General features: G+C 44.3%; 1 protein-coding gene across 7 annotated transcripts in view; it reads left to right on the top strand.

Annotated features, from left to right (window-relative positions):
• DGKG (diacylglycerol kinase gamma) overlaps positions 1–25,346 on the top strand; it is a 191,480-nt gene that overhangs the window by 89,552 nt on the left and 76,582 nt on the right. For all 7 annotated transcript variants that reach the window (XR_006787179.1, XR_006787181.1, XR_006787180.1 and 4 more), the window contains 3 exons: positions 140–229; positions 2,515–2,675; positions 9,718–9,782. Coding sequence is in view for 1 of the 7 variants with exons in the window: in XM_045851421.1 (XP_045707377.1) it covers positions 140–229; positions 2,515–2,675; positions 9,718–9,782 (316 nt within the window). In the remaining 6 variants the exon portion in view is untranslated. The remainder of the gene's footprint in view (positions 1–139; positions 230–2,514; positions 2,676–9,717; positions 9,783–25,346) is intronic.

Below are 25,346 nucleotides of genomic sequence, written 5' to 3'. Positions count from 1 at the left end.
GGATGTGCTCCCCGTCATGGGAGGTATTCAAACAAGGAACGCCACGGAGGGGTTCAGACTCAGGCCAGGGGTAACTAGATAACTCGAACATTCTGTAACCCATGGCATATGGTTCTCTCTTCCTCTACATGGGTTACAGATAAGGCCAACTTTGCAAAGCATCCACCAGTGGCTGTCCTGCCTCTCGGAACAGGAAATGACCTGGCCAGATGTCTCCGCTGGGGAGGAGGTGAGTCTGCCTGTGAGTGGCACTCCGTGGGGATAAGCTTTCCAGTTGACAGGGATGCTCCACAAAGTTAGGCTGAGTTTCCTTTTTAGGGATCACATTCCACAGAATCATACTCCACTCTGGGGCCAGATTGACTTCATGAGCATTTCCTGCCCTGCACTCCATGCCGAGGCCTATGCTTACCCCTTATGTTGTTACTGTCCTCTTGGAACTGTCTGCTTACTGCCCGCTTTCCCCAGTAGAACAAATCCACTTTAAGGCAGAGCCCTCTTTATCTGCCCCCCAGTGCCCATCCCAGCAGGGGGTCACTTAGGTGTTTTCTGCATAAACTCCCCCCTTCCCAAATTACCGATCTTCTAAATTAAGACTCAGAACGCAGACTGAAAAGCCACATCACCGACTGTTAGGCGCATCCAGATCATCTTAGCCCCCCATAGCCATGGGTCCTCATTTTGAAAATTCCCTAAGGGGGAACTTAGAGTAGTAACCTTACAGGGCAATGGGCAGGAGCTAAGATGAGACCTTTGCAAACTGCAACAGCCCCCGTGGAGCTGGACACACTCCAGAGAGTGGAGAAGTTCAAATCAGCACAAGTGGCACACAGATCAGTCTGGCAGGCAGAACGAGAGTGGGGCTTAAGGTGGCTGATCAATTCAGAGAGCGATTCAAGACCAGGTCCAGCAGCGGTCAGTGAGTGGTCAGAGACTGGTATATGCTTGGGCCACAGTAAATGAGAACAGCCATAGGAAGAAGTTTGTAGGCACTGGAAGAGCTTTCAGGGTCGTCAGACACTCACTGAGACTAGAAAAGAGCCTTCTGTTCAGAGGGACAGGCAGAGTGTGGCCCCAGGCCCTGAGCATCTAGGCAGCTTAGCTCGGCACAGATTTCATGCGGGAAACCCAGCCTGTGCTCCCTCACAGTCTCAAGGCCCTCCGCCATATAGGTGCTACCAGTGCTATCTTGTGGGGCATGCCCCAAAGAGCTGATCAAAGCCCTGGCCACTTGAAAATACTCTTCAAGTTTGCCCCAAATGTAAGCAGGAGCACAGAAGTGTGGCTCTAGTGGTTGGATTGTCCTCCCATAACTGAAAGTTTGGGGGTTCAATTCCTGGTCAGGGCACATACCTAGGCTGCACATGTGATCCCTGGTCTGGGCATGCACCGGAGGCAACCAATCGATGCTTCTCTCTCTTTCCTCCTCTCTCTCTAAAAAAAGGCAATGAAAAAATGCCTTACAGCAAGGATTAAAAACAATAGAAGTGTTATTTGAAAGAAAAGCCTGTCTGTCTCCCACTAACCTCTTATCACTTATGATTCACATTCTGTGTTAGTTTTTTATTGCTACATAACAAATTATCATAATGTAGAGGCTTAAAGTGCTCCACGGAAGTGCTGGAGCAGGGTGACGGGGTTCTCTGCCTAGGCCCTCACAGGCTGAAATCAGGGCATTAGACAGACTCTGCTCCTCACTGAAGTCTCTGAGGGAAGAATTTGCCTCTAAGCTCATTCAGGTTGTTAGCTGAATTCAGTTCTTCATGGTTGTAGGACCGGGGATCTGTCTCCTTGCTGATTGTCCGCTGGGACCACTCTCAGATGCTAGAGGCCTCCCTCATTACTTGCCAAATGGTCCTTCCATCTTCAAAGCTGGCAACAGAGAATCTCCCTCATGTCAAATCCCTCTCGAGCTTCCAATCTATTTCTTAAGGAAAAGCCCAGTCCATTCTGAGGACTCCCCTGATTAGGTCAGCTCCACGCAGGACAATCAATCTCCCTTTGCTAAAAAGTCAGCTGTTTCATATAGCATACCTAATTGGGACAGTGACTCTCCCATCTTATATTCACAGGTCCTGAGGGGGTTGAATGGTGTATACACTGGCCAGAGGGTGGGGGAGGGGAGCAGGGGGCAGGAATCATGGGGGTCATCTTACACTTCTGCCTACCACCCTGTTCCTCTGCAACATGACATGGTATGGAAATAGATCCTTTGTTCTTCAACGTGCAGCTTCGCAGCCACCCAGCCCACCAATTCTCTGGGGCTTGCTTCAGCTGTACCGCCTGCACCCACCCCGCCCCATCGACCCCAGTTTTCAAATCTCCCCAGCTTCTTTCTAATTACTCTGTATTGTCCTCTTCTTTTCTGTGGCTCAGGGAACTCAGGGCCCACAGACACACTGCGGGGACTCCAGGTCACAGATGCCCACGGGATTCCCTACCCTGAGAGTGGCCTGTACATCAGCAACAACTTAGCTGTCTGCTTTGGGGCAAATGCAATGTTATGCTCTGCAGGTTACGAAGGGGGAAGCCTGACGAAAATCCTGAAGGAGATCGAGCAGAGCCCCCTGGTGATGCTGGACCGCTGGCACCTGGAAGTCATCCCCAGAGAAGAGGTGGAGAATGGGGACCAGGTCCCGTATGACATCATGAACAACTACTTCTCCATTGGCGTGGTGAGTTGGCCAGGGATTGCCTTTCTGCATAGAAGTGAAATGCCCAGATGGGCAGGAAAGGTTCTCGTCCACCATTGTTCCCTTCTGGGTCCCTACTCTTTACCTCCAGCCTTGACTTGTGTCCAAGCATCCTTGCCTCTGGACATCTTTATCGCACCCAGCCCCCACCCTTGATGACAGCAGAAATTCCTTCCCCTGTAATTTTAACTAACACAAGAAAAGACAGGTCATTTTCAAAAGACAGATTTACCCTTTGGATAATTCGAAGCAGTTAAAGGAAAGCTACACCAAGAAATAACCAAGGGGCAAGGTCAGCAGGAGACTCTCACATGAGCTTCCAGAGTTGGAACTCTGTTCTCCAAAGAGGACTACGTGGTCCCAAGCTGGTTTGGCTGCTTCGGCTCTCAGAATTCCTTCTCTCCCGTTTTGTCTCCTCTTCTCAGCCCCATTCCCCACACTCCAGGGGCATCTCCCCCGGCTGACTGCTCTGGCTGAGCTCTGTGCTCCGTCTTGGTGCTCCCACAGCCCTCTGTACTCACCCCATCCATGTGCTCATTCTGCATTAGATTGAAGGGATTGGTTTAATTGTGCCTGTCTCTTCCTCCCTCTGCCACACACACACACACACACACACACACACACACACACACACACCGTCCCACGTTTCTCTTCTTCCCCTAGCCCCCAGTGCTCAGTTATTTTGTTTCAATGAACTCAGCTCTTGATCCAAAGAAGACGGAGTAGACACTGCTTCCCAAACTGTTGGGGCAGGATGGGGGAGAAAAGGGATCCATCACTGCCATAAGTAGAGCTGGGGTTTGGATGGAGGTACAACAAAGATGGTATCATGTATTGAGCTCCTACTGTGTGCTCTCCTTTACATATTCTAGTCCTCACAGCAATCCAGCAGGTATCGTGTCCCCACCATCTCCATTTTACAGGTGAGGCCTCAGGACGCGGGACGAGGAAGGGGCAGAGCTGGCACACTCATGCTGCGCCTCATTCTGCAGCCACTCTTTGCTCTGTGTCCCTGTCTGGGGAATGATGCTGTCCAGTGTCATACACACTTGAGTCCCTCTGGACCCAGACTGTGTGATGCCTGCCTCCTCACCCATCCTCACCTGTGCCTCTTTTGACAATTTTGGTTATTAAAAAAAAAAGAGAGCATGAAAGGAGAAGAAATGATGATATATTGAGGCAAGAGCAGGTTTAAGGGAAAGGTTTTGTTTTTTAATAAGACTAGAAGAACCATGGAAAAAGAAAGGATTAATCATGGTAATACCTTACATTTGTAAGATTTAAATTTTGCCGTATTTACCGATATTTTCTTGATTCTAATGACTACACTGAAGGATAGTATTATTTCCACTTCATAGGTGAGGAAACAGATTAAGGGATTTGCCTTCATTTTCTGACTCCTAATACAGTGCTCTTTTTCTGTCACTAAAACAGAAGAGAAAGGCATTGCTGGGCCCACAATCGGGTTCTGAGAGGATGGCGGTGTTGGACCAGGCATGAATTCAGGGGTCTCTGTGCCCTGATCTTGTTTATCTCCCCAGCTCCCTTTGTCTCAGCTGGTGGGGGCATCTTTCCCTAGGTTTCTTCCAGCTCCCCTTGACAGTGACCTAGGCAGACTCCTCCCTCTTCTTCTTGGCTCAAATGCCCATCTTGTTGTTGTTGTTGTTGTTGTTGTTGTTGTTGTTGTTGTTTTGGATCACCTGCTGAGCTCCACTTCCGCCGATGGGAACATGCAGTCTTCCCCTCCTACAAATCACAGGTGTCTGACATACTCACAGGGCTTCTGGAGCTTGGGCTTTCCATCGTGACATTTTCACAAAAATTTGAGTCTTTTGCCTGTAATGACTAGGATATAACTTGCTAATATTTATTGGGTACCTACTGCATACCAGGCATAGTTTTTCTGTTGGTAGGTATTGTCATTGCCTTTTCACATTTTGTAAGAAGGAACTTTAGCTTAGAAAGGTACAGAGACATGTCTGCGCTGGTGAGTGGTGGAGCCGGGAGCCCCTGCTGTCGAGATCCGGAGCCCACTGAGCTGTGGGCCACGAGCCCCGCAGCTTCTGCACACCCCCTCCACCTTCACGACGGCAGACACGGCAGCATTTGGCCGGGGGTGGGGGGGGGAGGAGGCTGGGGATGACTCAAAATTTAGTGTGTGATAGCTTACCTGTGCCTCTTGTCAGAATGCAAATTCCATCCCCTGATTGAATTCCATCCTAATTTGTACTCTGATTCAGTAGGTCTGGGTGAGGTCTGGGCATTTGTATTTTTAACAAGCCCCTGAGATAATTCTCACGTAGATGGTTCCTACAAAGTCTTCAGCAAGTGAAGACAGCCTACGAGAGCAGAGAATTGTCAAAGGAAGTGGTTCTTCACAGAAGCAGAAACCAGAACTGAGATAGAGCAAGGAGAAGAAAGAGAGAGGTGGGGAAAACCAGCACCTATGAGCAACCAGCTGAAAGTGAAAGCAGAGCAGCAGGACAGGGTGGCCTGCCATGAACCTCTGGGGGCAGGTGACAGTCACAGCTGCCTTCGGGGGCTTCAGCCCCAAATCCTCTCTCTGAACACACCTACACTCTGGCTGCCACAAACAACATGATTCCTGACACCCCCTGTCTGTCTCTACACAGAAAAACAAAATAGCACTTAGTATTAGCTTACCAAATAAATGAACACAGTAAAAGAAAATAGACAACCTCCCCTCTACTAGATAACCAAGCTTAATCCCAAGAGCCAACGCTGATCATGGTTTTAATTCATTCTTGCAAATAACTGGGAAGGGAGGGAAGAAGACCAACTAATCATCCCCCCGGGAAATGCATACAAACAGATCCTCCATCCCACTCAGTGGTCAAGATATTTATTTTCCCTAGGCTGACTTATAATAATGCAATCTAATCATCTTTCAAATTATCAAGAACTTAACAGTATCTTTCCTTATAATTTCCCCCCACAGACCTTTAGCTCGTACATATTTAATATTTTTATTGCAAAGAGGTGAAGAACTAGGACGTTTTTTATCTCCTTGGTGTGCCCTTAGACTTCTCTCAATGTTTGCAGGGTTTGTGTGCTCGCTCTTTAAAAGTTGGAAAGGGAAATTCTTGAGAAAACAAGTAGCCAACAGACAACCCTAACAAAATCTGGGGCTGACATTTGCAGAAGCTCTTGCTCCCTATTTGATTTCCCAAACTTTGTAAGAGGAGAAGTAGGTATGTAAACCAACCCACGGTTTTACTTCCTTACAATGATTAGAGTCGGACTTCTTTGGCAAAGAGAGCCTTGCGAAGTCTTTGCAGCTTTTGAAGGCCCTGGAATATCTATTAATATCAAATGTCTGCTACCTTGCCTTACAGAGGTGATGACAATGACCACCCTGTGGTGCCCGTAGTTGGTAAAGAATTTGCCTTGATAGTTCACTGGTTCCCTTGTTACCAGCAGAACCCATTCAATAGATAGAGAGATAAACAGCGCGGACTCTGGCCTAACCAAGGAGTGACTGTGGCCTCATTGTCACCACATTCCCATTACACGCATACATGCCAGCTCCCCTCAGTGAAGAGTTGAAATAGTTGGCCTTCTCAGTCCCTCTGACTCCATCCATTGGCAAGAGATTTTAAACACAGCCATTCAGGACACTACTTCCTCTGACTTCTCTGGCCTCCTCATCTCTGCTCTTTATTTTTGGATTTGCAGAAATGTCAGAATGGCCAGGTATCAGTGACAGGAAGTTGGGGACTGCAAAATAATTCCTCGGGTATGTGTAACTCTGAATGCCTCAAAGGCTCTGCTTTCACTGAGCCTTGACAGGACAAGTGAACAGCTAATCCCTTGATTCAATGAAATCTATTTTTGATGCTCGGGGACCCCAGGGGCCAAGGAGAGGCCACAGCCACCACACTGCCCCACGCACCATTCTCCACCTTACAGACTATACTTATCAGACTTCACCAGCCCAGTTTCCACAGTGATAGACCTCCTGCCCATTAGGGAACTTCACCTCTGGACTCCCTCAGCCTCAGGTTTTTCTCCGTCACCTGTGAGAGCCATGAAGGTACCAAAACAATGGGACTCACTGAAGGGGGTCTTCACCAAAAGGTCTATCTATACTCTTTTCAATTCCCCAATCTGCCATAATTTTTCAGAACAATCCAAATTTCAAATAATCTGTTTTACTGTCTTCTCTCTGTCTTTTTATCTTCATAAATTGCCAAAGGGACTTAGAAATGCATTTTCCAATATAGTAGCCATTAGCCACATGCGACTGTTGTATCCTTGAAATGGGTCTAGTCTAAACTGAGAGACTCTCTAAGTGTAAAATACACACTAAATTTCAAAAGTGTGATATGAAGGAAAGAATTTAAAATATTCTTTCTGCCTAGGTTTGGAAGGGGTACTGAAATATTTTGTCCCACTGTGCAACTGGACTTTTAGTTTGCAGAGGAGTAGCCGTGTGTCCTCACTGTTGTCATCTCTTCACCCAACACTTCACAGAGGGGACCCGAGAAAATGATGTCTTCAAAAATGCCATCATCAGGTCCACAAGGCTTGCAGTTCCCATCGACACCCCACTCTTTTCAGAACAAAAGTCCCATTTTGCTGTAATGATTACCAAAAAAGGCTTTGACCCGTTGTAGCACTGGTTTCCAAAATATAAATGAGATCATTACTAAATGTAAGGACAGCCCGCTCAGTGCCTGACAGAGAGAAGCCCAACGGAGGATAAAAGTGAACCTCAACTCTCTTTTTAACCCCCAGGGAGGGAAACATGGTCAAATCTGGACCAACATTGCCTTTTCAAGAGTGAACAGCAGAGGAACTGCTCAACTATCCTCCACCACTTTGCGCATTTACCGAGGAATTACATTGTCAAATTAGGACCCATGTGCTTAACTAATAATGTTATAAAGGCTGCTCTTTGTGAAAAGCAGTTTTGCAAAACCTAGGTAGGAAAAGCCAAGGATAAAGGAACTACGCAGGGGGAGGGGGCCTGTGCACACATCCCAGAGAATAAAACAGCCAGGAGTCGAAGCAGCACTGGGGGCGGGAGAGTCATGAAGTACAAATCATGCCAGGCAACGTGTGATTGCTTTTTTTCTTCTCTTTACTTTTCTTTCTTTTTTTTTCTGACAGAAGAAAATTGGTTCTTCAAAGGAACACAAGCAGATGGAATGTTTTCTTGAATTCTAGAGAAGCATTTGACAGATGTCACATGAATTTTGTTCAGGGTGTTCACTGAAACTTGCTCAGGGAGAAGGAGGTGGGTGCAGCCTGGCAGCACGGAGCACAGCTGCCAGGAGCGCCGCCCAGGCAGCTCTGGGGACAGAGGACAGAGGCCCCCGGGGTGTGTGCCTCTCGCGTCCTGCGTCCACAGGGGTGCCTACCTAACCAAGCCCTTCAACGCTTCATGTGTCTTAAACTAAAATCTAAATCAATAACTAGAGTTTAAATTTGAAATTTCTAAGACATGATTTCAGCAAAGAGTACTTGCCAACCACAAAATAGGCCCATATCCTTGACTTGCCCTGTCTACTCTTCAGTAGGGGGCTGGCTGCTGGCTGGCTTTCCTCCTCTGCCAAGTGTACATACTACAGAAGCTCCTCTTTGCCCCCTAACTTGCCTCTGGACTTTCTGTCCCCACCATTAGCTTGTATTTTGCTCATCACACACAGCATATGCTCAAAAAATGTTTCTTCACTGCACTATACCTCCTTATGTCAAAAAAAAATTCCAAGAAAAAATATTTTGTAGAGTTTCCACATTAAGAAACAGAATTAACATGCACTAGCTGAGAATTCACTGTATGGAATTTCAGTTCTCTTTTATCCGCATATTCCGGTAAATGGGTTTCTGGGTTTTCCCCCCCACCCCTGAACAAATCTGAATCAGCTTTCTCATGTTTGTCACTCACCCACTCCAGCCCAACTGGCCTGTGTGTTTCTAAAGTTCATCACCTGCACCTAAAGCGCTGGCATGGGACCATGGGGCTTGAGGAATAAGGGGGCATTACACATTCTTCTGCTGGAAAATCAGACCATTAACTAGCATAGAAGACCAAGTCTGAGGAGGAAAGATGAGTTCATTTTTAGGTTTGAAGTGCAGGGTTGGTACTAGAAATAGACATTGTGGAGACAGTATGCTGGTAACAATGATGAGAACTCGAGATGGCCCCAACACAGAGTGTGGGCTACACACCGGACTCAGGGCAAAGAGGGTCTGGTCCCAGGATGGAGAACCCAGAAGCCTGGCGCCAGGAGCCATCCGCACTGTGAGTTCTGAGGAGATGGTGGCCAGGAAAGCAGCAAAGGGGTGTGCTAATGGGAGGACAGCAGAGTGCCCATAGAATGTGCCAATGAGCCTCTCCTGGACCTTGGAGCAAGCTGTTTCCAGGAGCAATCAAGAAGAAGCCAGAAGTTTAAACAGACTTTCTATTCTCTACTAGGCATGTTATCCAACGCTACCAATTATTCCTACTATTATGGGTGATTAAGAGTTAATATAGCACATGCTTTGAAAACGTCAGTTTTCTGGTTTTGACAATGTGTTGTAGTTATGTAAGGAGTTATCACTGGGGGAGCTGGGTGAAAGAGATGCAGGAACTCACTGTACTCTTTTTGCAACTCCTTGTTTTAAAATACTCCAAAATAAAAAGCATTTTTCTAGAAGTGAATATGACAAGGCATTTCCAAAGGCTCGCCCTCAGTAACCCTCCTCCCCCCACAGACATACAAGGGCTTCTGCGTTCTCACTGCTCCCAAATCCAGATACCCTCTCTCCTCAAACAAAGGGCCGCCGCCGTCCCCTTCCCTCCCCCTGGACTCTGGCCGGGTAGAGGACGAATACCGCAAGGAGTCTACAAGCGTGGATGCCACTAGCCCCTAACCCTGGACCTGTTCTCCCTTGTGAGGAGGGCTCTCAGAGGTTGGGGGGTTCCAGTGAGAACCTTTGCTTCCCTTCCTTCCACATTGCACGGTCATGACCACTAACTAACCAGGGATCTGCTTTCTGTCTCTTCTCCTTCCAGGATGCTTCTATTGCACACCGGTTCCACGTGATGAGAGAGAAACACCCTGAGAAATTCAACAGCAGGTAAGAGGGCCTTTGGGGGGCAGCCGGTATGCGCTGCCGGCGCCCAGCGAAGCGCCGCGGTCCAGTCCGAGGCCTCCACCTGCTATAGCACCGGAGTGTTCTTGGCCCGGCTGCCCAGGGACTTCGCTTTCCTGCCACGTTGCCGGAAGGAGGGCTTCCATTTCCAAGACGAAAACAATGTCAGAAAACTGCCGCCGCCTAGCCTCCCGTCCCCTCCCAGAGAGCGTTGTGCAGAGGGAGGGAGCAGGGGGTGGGAGGAATGGAGCAATGCGCCAGCCAAGGGGAGTTGTGTCAGTTCTTGGCTAAGTGGAACCCTTCCTGGGGCCCGCCGCTTTCCCAAAATGCGCCAAATGCGCCGTTCCCCCACCCCCAGCCCCTGCGATTCCTGCGGAGAGGGCAGGCAGGATAGCAGGGCCTCAGCTTCTCTCGGTCGCGAAGGGGAGGGGGCGGCAGCGGGGGAGGGGGGCCGGAGGACACGGAGGGCGTCGCCTCCTCCTCTCCCGACAGCAGAGGGCAGCAGAGGCAGCGGGACCCCAGCCCGCCAGGTCGCAGCCTCTGCCGTCTGCCTCGGGTGAGGGGTGTTAGGTCCAAACAGGAGAGGAGAGAGAAAAACAACAGATCGTTTGCAAATAAAACCAAACCCTCCCTGCTGGCTGGAGGGAATTTGCAGGAAGTGAGTAGTTAGCTATCCCTGGGATTAAGTTACCTTTTTCTCTTCCCTTTTTCATCACGTTAGTTAATTTTCATCCTTTCCTTTTCCTCTTTGTTGTATCATTTCAAGATGACCCCTGGGTCCCACTCTACCCTCGGTCAGATGGGGAAGGATTCACACTGAGCTTGACGGGCCTGAGTTTAGACGGCAGGATCTTGTTAATGCGGAGAGCCGAGAGCCTGAAGCATTCACTAGAAGTTCAGCCCCCGAAAAACTCCGTCATTTCCATTCCTGCTCTTTTCCCCTGACCCCACAGCCTGAGAGGTTAGCCAGGAAGAAGAAAGTTTTTAGATTATTAGAGATCAGAAACCGAACACAATGAAGCTCTTTCGGCCTCAGGAAAAGTGATCCGCAGGATCCGATGGTCGCTGAACTGGTGTCAGGGTGTGCATTCTGTTGCTCTCGCACCCACACACACAGGTCACGCACACTCACAGAACACTCCTACTGTAGTCACAAACGTACAAGTCAATCGATTATCTTCTCACAACCTTTTTCACTCTCATGTTTATTTACAAAACCAGTTTTAAAAAACACCCCACCCGCTGCAGACTTTTGTGGTCCTCTTTTCATACAGGTATCCGTATACACGCTCATGCACATGTGCTTAAGATCCCGTGTGCTTGTGAAATCCATGAGGGTTCTATTTATTCATTCAAAATGAATGTGTCTTTTGAACACATACCACTTACCTGTACTAGGTGCTGTTCTAGAGATGTTTTGAATAGACGTGAGGGGCGGGGGGCGGTCAGCAGCTCTCAGTCCAATGGTGGAGACAGACTGGAAGGCGGAAATGCCTGGGATTTGCGTTAAGTGATGGGAATCCAGGTGACCAATGGCATGGAACTTGGTGTGGAGAGCTTTCCAATGACAAAGATGCCCAAACCAATACACAGAAAGCCACATATTTTCTGAGTTGACAAAAAGAGAGGGGCAACCCAAGGAGAAGGACCAAATGTACACAAAGACACCAAGAAATGCAAGCACACAGTGTGTTCGGGAAAGAGCAAGCTGTGCAGTGTGATCAGTTGTGTGTGCTCTTGGCTCAGAAAGAGGCAAAACCTCTGTAGCTGGTAGAAAGCAAGGGAACAGAGGGAGGGAGAAATTGCTCTGTATTCCAAAAATTCATAGGTCAACATATGACATAAATAGAGCAATCATCCACATGGTTGAGTACAATTAGAAAAACACCTCTGCTAGAAAAAAATGTTGTAATTATGCATTTCAGTGCAAAGTATGACCAAATTCACCGTGCTCTGGATGACTGTTTTTCCTTCCTACTTCCCAGTTCCCATTAACAAGACCACTCTTTGCAGTTAGGTTCGTGCCTCACCTTCACCTGGTTGAGGTCAAGGTAATGTGGTCCCCTAGAACGACAGGCATGGGGATTTGTATATAAATCCACATGCTTGCTAGTAAGTGAAGAAATTGTGGTGTAGAGGTAGGCCCTATTTTACAAGGTCCCAGAACACTTTATATTAAGAACTTTGAGTTCATGCTGCTTCTTTGAGTACCCCCTGCTTGCTCATGTTGAAAATACCCAGGAGTGCCCCATTTGTCCACTGAGAGGCAGGCGAGCAGCCATTTTCTCAAAGCTTCCTTATTTAGCTTTGGATACAGTTTTAAATAGGCAGGTGGTTGTTGCCATGGTTACCCCATTACACCAGCAGCTAAACTTAGGAAGGGCCACAAGGGATAGGAAGAAAGCTTGATACCAGGGATTTGGAAATGTAAACGATATTATCAAACAAGGCTTCCTTTTACTCTGCTGAATTTAGGTTTTCCAAAAAGTAGGCACTGGTTGGCTGGAAGCCCTTACGATTAATGCTGAGGGGCTGGGCCCTCAGGGATAACCCTGAGGTTAAATCTAGGAAGTGGTAACTGTTTTTGCTGTGTTTTGAATATGGAAATGTGACTAGTGGAGGCTGAATTTATCAGGAAACTTCAGCCTTTCACACAGTTCATCGAGTTTTCAAGGCTGTTCTAACAAGAATTAGAATTAACCTGAGGCACGAGAGCTGTGGGAGCTCTGAGGACACATTGACATTGTATGCAAGATGAATCTCCTTTTCTAGAGAGAATGTCCGTAACTATCCAAAGGTTCTTGGAGGGATCCATAAACCTCAAAACGTTAAAAGTCACAGTCCTGTGGCATGTTTGAATTCAAACAGGCATCAAACTATTGAGGTTTCAGCAAAGTCTTTCCCCCAGTGGCCTCTCTACACGGGTTGTTGCTAGAGAAGGTAGTTGGTTGCACAAAACTAAGTTATGTTCCCTGATGGAATTGCTTTGTAAATGGAGCAAGAACTAGACGCAGGGATGCAAGAAAATGAGCTGAGTGTGAAAGTCAAGGAGAAAAAAAGGCCTTTGATGGCAGAGAATGTATTTTTAATACATTCTACTTCCCAATCATTGACAAGCTAAATATTAATTGCTAATTTAGGAATGTTATGAAAATTATCATCTTATTGTTGGCATAAACAGCAGAAGAAAGATTTAATACAACTGAGATTTAGCACATTAGAAAGTGTTCTAGGGTACAAGAGGAAATAAGACATGGTCCCTGTCTTTGAGGAATTCATAGTCTAGCAAAGAAAGAAAAATAATCCTCAATAATTTTCCACAAAATTATTTTCATATACAAGGAGGTTACATTTAGTAGGTAATATAGTATACAGGAAGTTGTATCATATAAGTGCAGAAATAGAGTTATAAGGGAACCAATCTAAGAACTGTTACCTTTTGAGCTCCTAATAGATAGCAGGTGATAAACTCAGTTTTTAAAATACATTAGCCATTGAAATCCCAAAACAACTCTAAAAGGTGAATGTTAGCATTTCCATTTTATAGGTAAAGGAACTAAGGCTGGGAGAAGCCAAGTCACCTAACCGAGGGCATGCAACTTTTTAAGCAGTAGGGCTGATGTGATTCTTTTTTTAGCTAAGATATAATTGACATATAACATCATGTTAGTTTCTGATGTACAACATAGTGGTTCAGTATTTGTATATATTGTTGAATGATTACCACAATGAGTCTGATATGATTCTAACCCAGCTCCTAACTCCAGCATTTAAACTATTTACTATACCTTCTGTCTTCCATGGATTTTACCTAGCAAATACCTATTATATATTGCACATTCTGATAGGAATGTATTATGCATGATCTCATTCAGGGCTCACAGTAACAAGCAAGAGTAAGTGCTACTGTCTCCATTTCAGAGATGAAGAAATTGAAGCTAAAGAGGGTGTACCTCTTACCCCCCCAACCACCATGGGGAAGTACCTGCTGAGTTGTAAACAGGGACCACCACTCTTAACTTGTGTGGAATGACTCCTCCCTGGCAAAGAGCAGGACCAACCACATGATTTCATGGCTCAGTGCAAAATGTAGGGCCCCTTGTTCAAAAATTTCTAAGAATTTCAAGTTGGTGATGACAGAGCATCAAACCAAGCCCAAGGCCCTTGTAAGTGTGGGGCCAGTGAGACCACACAGATCTCACACCCATGACCTGGCCCTGGCAAGAAGAGAAAAGCTAATAAAAAGACACACTTTGCCCTGGCTGGCATAGCTCAGTGGATTGAGCGCGGGCTGGGAACCAAAGTGTCCCAGGTTCGATTCCCAGCCAGGGTACATGCCTGGGTTGCAGGCCATAACCCCCAGCAACCGCACATTGATGTTTCTCTCTCTCTCTATCTCTTTCCCTTCCCTCTTTAAAAGTAAATAAATAAAATCTTTAAAATAAAAAAATAATTGCAATCTTAATTAAAAAGATTTAAAAAAAAGACACACTTGCCAGGGCTCAGAGTGGGGAGTTTGCAATGCAGGTAAAAGAATGGTAGAAACAGGGTTTCACTGAGGAGAGGGGAGTGCCTCACACAGGCAGTTCTGAGTATTCACGGATGAGCCAAGGATGCTACGAGTCTTCCAGATACCCAAGAACCAGCCTCCCATGAAGTTTCTCCATGAACTCTCCATGAAGAGTTTTGCTTGTATGTAATATATACACAGAAGCTACCTAATTCCACTATCACTGTTAGAGAGTGTCCAAAACGAGAAGTCTAACTATAGAATTTTTTTGTTGTTGGTCAGAAACTCAGAGCACTTGAGGAATGTGTTATTCCAAACCTGTTGAGTGCCATCCACTTGAATATGTCCCTCAGCAGTTTGGGCTGAAGCAAGATATCTCCGGTTGGTCCCTTCAAAGGGACTGAAACAGTACTCATTCCAAACAGAAGCTGACCACCTTTCCTAAAAGCCCTTGAGTAATTAACAGGCTCTAGAGTGTTAGCTTTCCTGGAGCCAGGGCCACGGAGAATGAGGAGGGGTAATGCAGCCTGATTTCTTAAGAGGTGGGAAACATGTCTTGAAAATAACTAAGCACTGAAGAGATATTTATAGAATGAGGCAGCAGGGTATGGTCTAAGTTGGCATCAAAACTTGGCTCTGCCACTTACTAGTAGTGTGACCTTGGGCAAGTTACTTAATCTCTTTAATCCTTTGCTTCCTCCTCTGAAAATCTTACAAAGTTGCTATAAGTATTGAATGAGATAATGTGTAAGTTCATGACACTTAGTAGGTTCTCAGTAAACATCTGTCATTGAATATTGTTGAATGGCAAGCATGAGGAAAGCATTGCCTTAGATACCAATGAAGCATCAACAATGAAAGGTCTTCTGATGGCGTGGGATTCAGTTATCATAGGGCCATTGCCTCATTGCGTGGCCCTTGAACTGAAGGTCTGGAGGACAACTAAAAGCTGGAGGAGACCAACTGTGTTACATTGAATCCCCAAATCCCTCTCTAGGAGTGGCACCAATTAGCCTGCCAGGGTTAGATTCTCTAGAACTGAAGCTGTAGAGAACTTTCCCTCCACAGACTCCATGGGTGTCCAACAGGCAGAATTTTGGGGTCTGAACACTAGAGATTTTAAGTCCAAATGCCAACTGTAAGCTAGACAGAGGCAGGGGGGCCACAGACCCCAGGCCACACGGTAACAGAAGGAACAGGGTGGGAGTAAGTAAGGGGTGGCGCAGTGCATTGCAGGTGCCGTGTGCACCATGGGTACTTAGGGCCTACCAGCGGGGGCCATGGAGTGCCCAATTGGTGGGTAGGTGAGTGATCCTGGGCAGTCAGACACCTGCCCTTTGACTGCCCTTTTCTCATTATCTTCTCCCACTTTAGATGAACGCAGAGATGTTCTGTAAATCATACAATTCTAGCAAAAAAGGGCCTCCTCTCTTGAATACCTACAGTATGTTCTGCAGTTACAGCATAAAATGTATCGCCTATTACATAAGATTTTTTTTTAACCAAAAAAAGAAACCATTCTAAGTTATTCTTTCCAGGAGCCCTGTGAGGTGGCCCGATGTTACAGCCCAGGTGTTTGACTTCCCCAAGCAAAAAGGCACAACAGCAGCAGGTGCAGCAGGGTCAAAATCCTCACCATTGTAGTCTGCACTCTGTGGCCTGAACTGGGCTTTCCTTCTCCTCATCTTGTACTTGGCACCCACGAGAGACTGGCCCTAGGCACCTAGAGTTCCAAACTGTCTGCACCTGTTTCCCTCAATGTTGCAAACTATTTTTAAGTATTTTGGATTCAGAAAAGCCCCAGATGAAATTGTGGCTTTTTGTATTTCTATTCTTACACCTGTAGGTATTTATAAAGGAAATGCAAACCTTATGCTATGTTGATATACCTTTGACTCCTCAGTCAGTTCTGACAGAGCAACTCAGTTGAGTGTTTATATACCAGCCCACAAAAATGTTTTATCCCCCATCCTTCCCACGCCTCCTTGAGAGAAATAGAGAGCAAAATGAATGAAATATGGGTTCATGTTTTTTCACCAGACACTCATCATTATGCAACTGCAGAAGACCAGGGTTTTGTTTCTGTTTGTTTGTTTTTGTTTTGTTTTGCTTTTTGGCTATCTTATTTGTTTACAGTCAGCCCTTGATTTTTTGCAGAAATGAGGGAACAGCAATATGGACCATTTAAAACTGTGGATGGTCAAAGATTTTAGGAGGCAGTTATTAATATTTAATATGTACAGTTCTCTCTGCCCTAAAGATTCAAAATGTTTTAAATATGACAAAATCACATCAATTCTTAACATTTCCTTCATTTTCTGCCTGGCTCCCCCATCCATGTCAGAACGAACGCACGGGCCACCCGTGATGTGACAAGTCTCCCTACAAAGCTGCACGTTCACGGAAACAGCTCCTTACTGCAGCTTAACAGGCCTTTCCTTCCAGCCCCTGCAGGCTAGAACAAGAAAGGTGTGATTTGCGTCAACAAAGAGTGGAATCAGTTTGTGATAATATCAGAAGAAACTTGAAAACAAACTATGTTTTCAAGTCTTTTAGGCCAGATAATTCAAAAGTTAGCAGTATTTATTTATTGATTGAGCTCTAGAAATATTTCCATCAAAGAACTCAAGATATAGTATAGAATCCAGTTTGGAAGGGTTAAGGTCAGCATGATAACCTCATGGAGGAAAACCAAAATACACAAATTCAAAGTAAGGTAGGAACTGGCTAGGTCCTCCAATGGGTGTTGGCAGTCTGGATGCTTTCCAGAAGGGAGAGGTCAGTCAAGTCCTGGAACTTGAGACCATGTGTTACAAGGAAGGGCTGAATTTGGGATTGTTTCACCCAAAGAAGAGAAGACTTGGGGAGAAGTGATTGTTGGACTCAGATATCTTTAAAGTGTTTCACAGGAAGGAAGAATTAGGTTATTTTTGTATGATTAGTCAAGTGGAAAAAGTGACTGGGTAGACCAATTTGAGCCCCCAATAATATAAGGTCAGTTTATGAATTAGCACCGTCTTCAAGTGCAGGGAGCTACTGGGGAGGGGTTCCACACTTTGTGCTAAGGCAGATGCTGGGCAATTGTTTGGGGGCACCAGTGGGGCCAGATGCCTATGGATTCAGGTTCTGTCATCAGACAACTTGGATTCAAATGCTGGAGTTGTCCCTAACCATGCATGCGTGGCCTTGACCAAATTATTCTTTTAACCCTTCAGTCTGCTCACCGGTAAAACTGGAATATAATACTATTTTAGTGTCCTAAGGCTGCTGTAACAAATTACCACAAACTTAGTGACTTAAGTACACATTTATTGCATTAGTTTTATAGGCCAGAAGTCTGACATAGATCCCATTGGACTAGAATCAAGGTGTCATCAAGGGCTGCATTTCTTTCTGGAGGCTCCAGAGGAGAGAGAATCCATCCCTTGCCTTTTCCCGCATCTAGAGGCTGCCCACATTCCTTGGATTGCGGCTCCCTCCCATCTTCAAAGCCAGCAATGGCCACTCAAGACTTTCTCACATTGTATCCCTCTTACATTCTCTCTCTGTCCCCCTCCTCTACCAAAAAGGACCCTGGTGTTACACTGGACTCACTCAAATAATCCATCATAATCTCTCCATCTCAAATTCAGCTGACTGCCCATTGAAATTCCATTTGCAACCTTAATTGCCCCTTGTCATGTAACCTAACATATTCATATTCACGGGTTCCAGGGATTAGAACTGGGACATCCTTAGGACATTAGTCTGCCTACCACAAGTACCTGACCTCACAGAATTTTTAAAAGATCCAAAGAAACAATGCCTCTGAAGTGAGTATTACAGAGAACTGGCACATTAGTGCAAACTATTATTGTTAATATTATTAAAAAGGCCAATCCTACATCAAATCATTGTTATGTTAGATGACAAAAGAGCCCTTAAAACTCTGGGATTTGGTGATTTTCTAAGAGGGACAAATATATCTGTAGGTCACACATTATGAGTCATCAGTGTAGCAATATATGGCATTTTTTCTTCATTTATCTTGATAAAATATCTTTTCAATAAAGTACCAATACATTTATTATTATATAATTTAGTAATATATCCTATAGTATGATTTAAACAGTATATTGTAATATCATTTTAAATCACATGTAAAGTTCAAAAAAGTTAGAGTAAGAAAAACCCAATAACTCATAGTCCCATCACTCAGAAACACAGTATTGCCATTTTGGTGCACTTCAGCAGCTTACTTGATATACATATTTTTAAATATTGGTGATAATATGTTTGTATAAGGTTGTTTTACTGTTTGTTAAATAGCTTTTCTTTATACCATTAAGGCTTGTTGTAGAAAAGTAAATCATATGCTCCCCTAAGAAATAAACACTCTTAGCATGATAACATATTTCTGTTCAGCACTTTCACTGTGCAATTTTATTTACTTGAGATTACACTGTATACATTGACTTAAAATATGATTAACACAGTAGCACTTACAACTTATTAAAGGAAAATTATATAAAGGGGCTGATTAGAGTGAGTTTATCTTCAGTGGGAGTTTTATTAGTCTTTTTCAATTTAAAAAATCCCAATGATTTTGGTTAGTTGATATGAGAGTTTTAAAGACATCATTACTCAAGTCCCTTTGCAAGCAAAATAACTATTTGATGTTATGTAGTTCTCCTTTTGTGGAGAGCAAACAAAAAGATTCAGTTCTCTTAGCAGGGTTCTCAGTTCTGTACATAGTTTTGCTATATCTGAAAAAGACCAGTTTGTGTTTTATGTGACCATCAGAGGCAGCAACAGATGCCATCTGAACTTGCAGCTGTACAGTTTTTTAAGCACACATGACCATCAGGGCATTTATCAAAGGGCTTAGAAAGGTGGTATTCCCAATGTAATCAGCGTCACCCCAACTCAGACTAACAATGGGAGCCATCATTTATTGAATGCTTGTGAGAAATTCATGTACATTATTTTTAATTGGCATAACTCTCTAAGTATGAGATAAAGATTATTGATCCATTTTACAGATTAGAAAATTGAGGCTCAGGAGATTGTGCAACTTGCTCAAAAACATGTAACTAGTTAACAGGGGAGCTGCTATTCAAACTTAGGTCTGCCTGACTGCATACATCTTGCTACACTTCCCTGCCTCTCTGATTACCCAGTTTGAAACCCCACAACCAAAGAAGCACCCAAGAAGGAAACTAAGCAAGAACCACAAGACAATTAACAGGATCCATGAAAAAACTTTAAATAAACAAGAAGCATTTTTGGTGGACAGCAGCAGAAAATGTACTGGGAACGGGCCTCAAGTGTGTAAAGGATTCACAACAGAACATGGTGACCACACCTCCTTACTCGTCTTCTTGGCTCAGGAATGTTTAAGGGGAGGGAAATATGCTTCTCAAGTGAGGAATGTACTTCTCTTGGGGGATGGTAGAAAGAATCTCCTGGCTCACTGAAGGCATGTTCAAGGCCAAAGTGAGTTCTGGAGAGAAGTTGTGGAATGTCTTTCAAAGACTTCTAAAAACAGAAGGCAGCTTCACTCAGCTGGGATGGCAAACACATTGTCTTCCCTGAGCCCAGAAGTGAGCTCATTGCCCCCAACAAATGAGATCCCTCTGCCCCCCACCTGCCGTTGACTGGGATGTCCACTGAGAAAACTCTCAGCTCCTTTGTTCCTCAGTTCCCAACTGGTCCCCAAGATGTCCCCTCCTCAGGATTTCCCCAGCAGCTCTTGGCCCACTGGATGTTCTTCCCACTCAGGCCCACGTTACCTGGAGCTGCCGTGTTTTTGTCCTCCTGCTGCCACACAGGAACCTGCTGCCCCAGCCCACACCCCACTGTATAAAATTTAAACTCACCTGCTTTGCTTGCATTCAGGGCCCTTTAGAAAATTTTTCTCCTTGCCCTGGCCAAGTGACTCAGTTGGTTGGAGCACCGTCTCGTATACCAAAAGGTTGTGGGTTCAATTCCTGGTCAGCACCAGTCTAGGTTGCAGGTTTCATTCCCAGTGGGGGAGTGTGTGAGAGACAACCAATTGATTGGTGTTTCTCTTTCACGTATTTCTCTCTCCCCTCCCCCTTTTCCACTCTGTCCAAAATCAATAAACATATCCCAGGATTAAAAAAACAAAAAACAAAAACAAAAACAAAAACAAACAAGTTTTCTCCTCAAACATCTGTCCTGTCTTATCATTTGCTCACCTTCCCCACGCATTCCCTTAGCTCCTCAGGCATCTCCTCCTGGGACCTAACCATCACCTATGACTCGCTTCAAAATGCAGTCCAAAGTATTCTGAACACTCCCTTCCTGACCAGCCCAGCCCTGGCTCCACTTTCTCTTTGAACCCACCTACAAGATTTTTAATACATTTTCTCCCACTTTGATTCTTTTCCTCTTTGTCTTCTATAAATCATTGTTTTGAAGCTAAACTTTATCTCTCCACCTCGTTCATAAAGTTGCTCACTCAGAAAGGTCTGAACCCTTTTTGGAGGGATCCACTGACTAAAACCAGAAGGGAGGTGCTGAGCATGTTCCCTCCTTCAGCTCAGACGTGTTGAGCATCTGGTTTGTGTTAACATCATGTCAAGGCCAAGAGGAAATACGGATTACCACAGTCCCTATTTCCAGGAGTCCGTGTGCGTAGCTAGGAAGATGAGCTTATACAGAAGCTACTATCAACTGCATTAGGTTCCTAAGGCTGCCATACCAAATTACCACAAACTGGGTGGCTTAAAACAACAGAAATTTATTCTTTCACAGTTCTGGAGGCTACAGTTCTGAAATCAGGGTGTCAGCAGAGTTGGGTCCTTCCCAGACTCTAAGAAAGAATCTATTCCATGTTTCTCTTCTTGCTTCTGGTGGCTGCCAGCAATTCTTGGCACTGCTTGACTTGTAGCTGCGTCACTCCAATCTCTGCCTCTGTCTTCACATGGCCTTCTCTTTCTGTGCCCCTGTGTCTCTCTGTCTAGATCTCCCTCCTCTTCTAAGGTTATCAGTCATTGGATTTGGCTCATCCTACCCTAATCCAGTATGATCTCATCTTAACTTGATTACATCCACAAAGACTCTATTTCCAAATACAATCACATTCATAGGTACTAGGGTTAGGACTTCGACATGACATTTTGAAGGGCACAATTCAACCCACAGCACCAGCATTCCTGCAAACCCTCACAAAAGAAGGAAATACATTATATGGTGAGTTTTGTTTTAACAAGAGGACATGCATAACAATTGTGTTGTGGGAGCACCTGAGAAAGTGGGTAATATTAGACTTCAGAAAGAGGGTTACATATGATTGTGAGCTTGAGAGAGAAATGGGAATTCACTGGGGAAAGAAGAAACCAGATGCTAGGAGGGATGCAGCCCGGGCACAGGGCAGAAGAAGGGCTGAGTGGATACTGGACATGAGAGGAAAGGAGAGCCCTTCCGAAGTGAGGTAGAAATGCATGTAGGAGTCGGCTACGGCAAGATCTTGGATCTACCATTCACCCTATAGGTGAGTGAGTGAGCAGTGAGGTAGCCAGCCAGTCAACAAATGCTTTTTGAACAAATTGATGAAGGAATGAATTCTCCTTCACAGTATTTCCACAGCCAAAATGTCAAGGCTCCTAGAAACATGGGACCATTACATACTGAACCTTGCTGAAGTGTTAGAATAGTGAAAGGTGTTAGGTCAGACAGAGACCCTGAACTCTGCAGCATGTTATTTGGTTGTGGAGGTAGATATCCATATTGGAAAAAAAAATCACATGTCATTCTTTCTTCCTCAGCGCCATGATTTCAGATTCTTTCATGCAGAAGTTGACTTAGGTGGTTTTTCAACTTAGCTTGACATTTTGTTTGTTTGTTTGTTTGTTTGTTTGTTTGTTTGTTTGTTTTAGCTCCAGAGAAAAGAATATCAGAGTTTATTAACCATCACCCTCTGTTATACTTTACTAATTATAACTTTGAAGAATTACTGTCCTTCGCTTCATGGCATTTTGTGATACAACAAAGTCCATTTTTACAGTTAGAGCTGATGATATTAGCATATTCATTTCACTGTATTCTCCTGAAACTGTTCATACATATACATTTTGTTTAAAAAGAAGTTGAAAAACAAGAGTAGGTATATTCTTAAGAAACATTCAAATGATTAATCTTAATTCCTTATATAAATCAATATTTACGAAAGAAAACCTTAATGCAATTATTATTTGGCCAAAGGAAATTTTTAAAGCTGCTTGTTCTGGACTTATCAGGATATTCAGTAACCCTCTTTAGTGAAATAAGTGAACTGCCTCTCAAGAAACACTGGGCAAATGCTTACCACTCACGTGGCAGGTCGTGTCATCCTATGTGAAGTGCAGAAACTAACACCCGGGTTTCATTGCATTCAAAATCAGAAGAACTGAGTTTCAGCTCCCGCCCTGCCTCTTACTTAGCTGGTACCTTTGAGAAAGTTACTCACTTCTCTGATTCTTCATTTTCTGGTGTGTAAGAATGGAAACTACAACTATCTCACAAGCTGCTTATGAGAATTAGAGTAGATAAATAAATGGATTTGCTATTTATTACTATTATAATATTACAATATTATAATATTTGTAGTAATTACAATTATTATTGCTATTGTTACTGCAGGAATTTGTAAGAACATGCCACAGTATATATGTGACTACCTTGCAGAATCTCCAATTTAAATGCATAGTGATTCTTAACTATAATAATAACTCATAGTGCCGGAGCTCTGGAGGGAACTTTAGGGTGTAGCTCCCTTTCCAGTATAAGTATTTCTTCTATAAACACCCCTCTGGGTCAGGCAGTGGTCATCAAATCTCTACTTTGAAAATTGTAGGAGTGATTAATTTTTTCTTTAGCCTTACCACTCCACATTTTACTAAAAGAACATTTTCCTGATCTCCTAATGCTCTTCAATGAAAGAGGGGCTCTCCTCATTCCAAGAATGTACTTATACCCTCAGATTGCCAAGGCATCAGGGACTTACATAAATGTTGAATATTCATGTTTATTGAACCTACACTTAGATTGAAATTCCTCATTGTCCAGTAACAAGATCTTTTCTATTCTGTTGAATGAAGAGTTTCTTTAATCTTGAAAGTGGGCCATTTTGGAGAGCACTGCAAAGTGCCAATCAAGCCAAGTACCCTACCTTGCCTTTGAACTCAATGAGCTGAAAGTGTGTCTGTAATCTCCAACTTTGGGTAACCATAGGACAAGAGGTGTTAGGAATGTCATGGATAAAACAAACCCCAAATCGGTTAGTTTAGTAAAACTTTTACTGGCACTGCCCGCACAGAGCATTCTAATTAATTAGGTTCTCCCTTTCCTTTTCTGTATTACCTTGTGTCTGAACCTGGGCAGGGAGAGAAGTGGAGACCACTCACAGTCAGGGCATCTGCAGACGTGTGCATGGTTAGGGTGAAGACAATGTATCAGGCTGCCCTCTGATTTGAGCTGATGGCCTGGTTTGTGATTTTGTGCTTATAATCGTGTTTCCCACCCCACTCAGCTGGTGATGAGTGCACCAAAGAATAATGAAATGGCAACAGTAAGTCAATGAGTTAAAAAGGCAGAGATTTGAGGACAGGATAATTTGTCCTTTAATAATCAAGACTTGATAGTATAATGTTCATATTCACAATAACCATCCAATTTTGCAAAGTGGAAATATCAAAGGAAAGGTAAACGTAAGCTTAAGCTACTTCTCCAGTAGTTAAAGGACAAGTTCATTACTCAGTGTTCCATGGCTGGTAAATGGCTGACAAAACCAGGTTGTGCCTGACTTATGAACAGTGAACAACTGAAAATATTTTTCTCCAGAAAATGTGGACTTGGGATGATATTTTATTTCTATGTATGTAATCTTTGCAAATGCCAATGGCTTCAGCTTTTACCCTGCTGTAGCTGGCCAGACCTTGAAATCAAATACATATTAGGACTCATAACCAAAGGTGCCAACATCTCACATGGAAAGGATCAGACTGGGAAGGAGGTGCGGGAGACATTTTTGAGGGAACTTCTAGGACAATTCCTGGAGGAAACTACAAAAGACTGTGTGAGAGGTCACAAGTCCAAATGCCAGCCGAGGCCAGGGAGTTAATGTTACTACAAGAAGTGAGTGGGTGTGAGGCTTTAAGGAGTGGTGGGGACTCTAGCAAAGTGGAGAGCATATGCCCTGTGTAATGGAAGCAGCCAGTACTTAGCTCCAGCCAATTGTTTCCAAGTTAGAAAGCAACCAAGTATTAACAGATTTGATTTCTCAAGAGAAACTGGGCTCCATGTGTATATAAAATCTTCCCATTTTAAAAACTAATATGCAAGTCAAACAAACACATTTCTAAGCCCCAAAAGATCCATGGGGCTCCATGCTGTCACACTGATGCCCAGGAAATATACCCTTAGAGATGTGATAGGGACCAATTATTTTCCTTGCTTGACCTTGGTCACAAATTATCGGTGCTGCACATGGAGGCTGGTCTCCTACCAAAAGAGAGAATGAATGGGCTTGAGGGAAACTTAAGAGGTCCATGTATTTGCATTGTTGAAGGGTTCCTAGATGTTGTAAAAGAAATGATGCAGAAAGAAAAGGGACTCAGAAAGTCAAAGAGAAACATAAAGAAAGTCTGAGTCTGACTAATAAACAAATGTAACATGGAAATAAATAGGAAATGCCCCATCCTTGTTTGGAGAATAAAAATAGAAGCATGAGACTGTACCCAAGAAGGATAAATTTGGACCTCCTGCAGAAGGGAAAGCAGACAGCTAACAAGATCCTTGTGAGGTTTGATAAGAACCTACGTAGGTAGCTACCCAGGTGGTCTCCTTTGGATACCTATTAAAGTAGCATTGGTTAAAGTGAATTCCGCAAGAAGTTAAAAGGAAATTCACAGAAAGATGGAGGGTAGAGGATCAATCATCAAATACACTGGGAAATTCCAAATTTAACATATTCCTTTTCTGTACTATATTGTAGAGCCTTTAATATAATATAGATTCTCACCTATGGAGACCATGCAAAAGCAGGATAAAGCACC

Source organism: Phyllostomus hastatus, unplaced genomic scaffold (genome assembly GCF_019186645.2).
Source record: "Phyllostomus hastatus isolate PE091 unplaced genomic scaffold, TTU_PhHast_1.1 phas_contig_86, whole genome shotgun sequence".
NCBI lineage: Eukaryota > Metazoa > Chordata > Mammalia > Chiroptera > Phyllostomidae > Phyllostomus > Phyllostomus hastatus.
The sequence above is the reverse complement of the archived record's forward strand: the minus strand, read 5'-3'. Positions and strand labels throughout refer to the sequence as shown.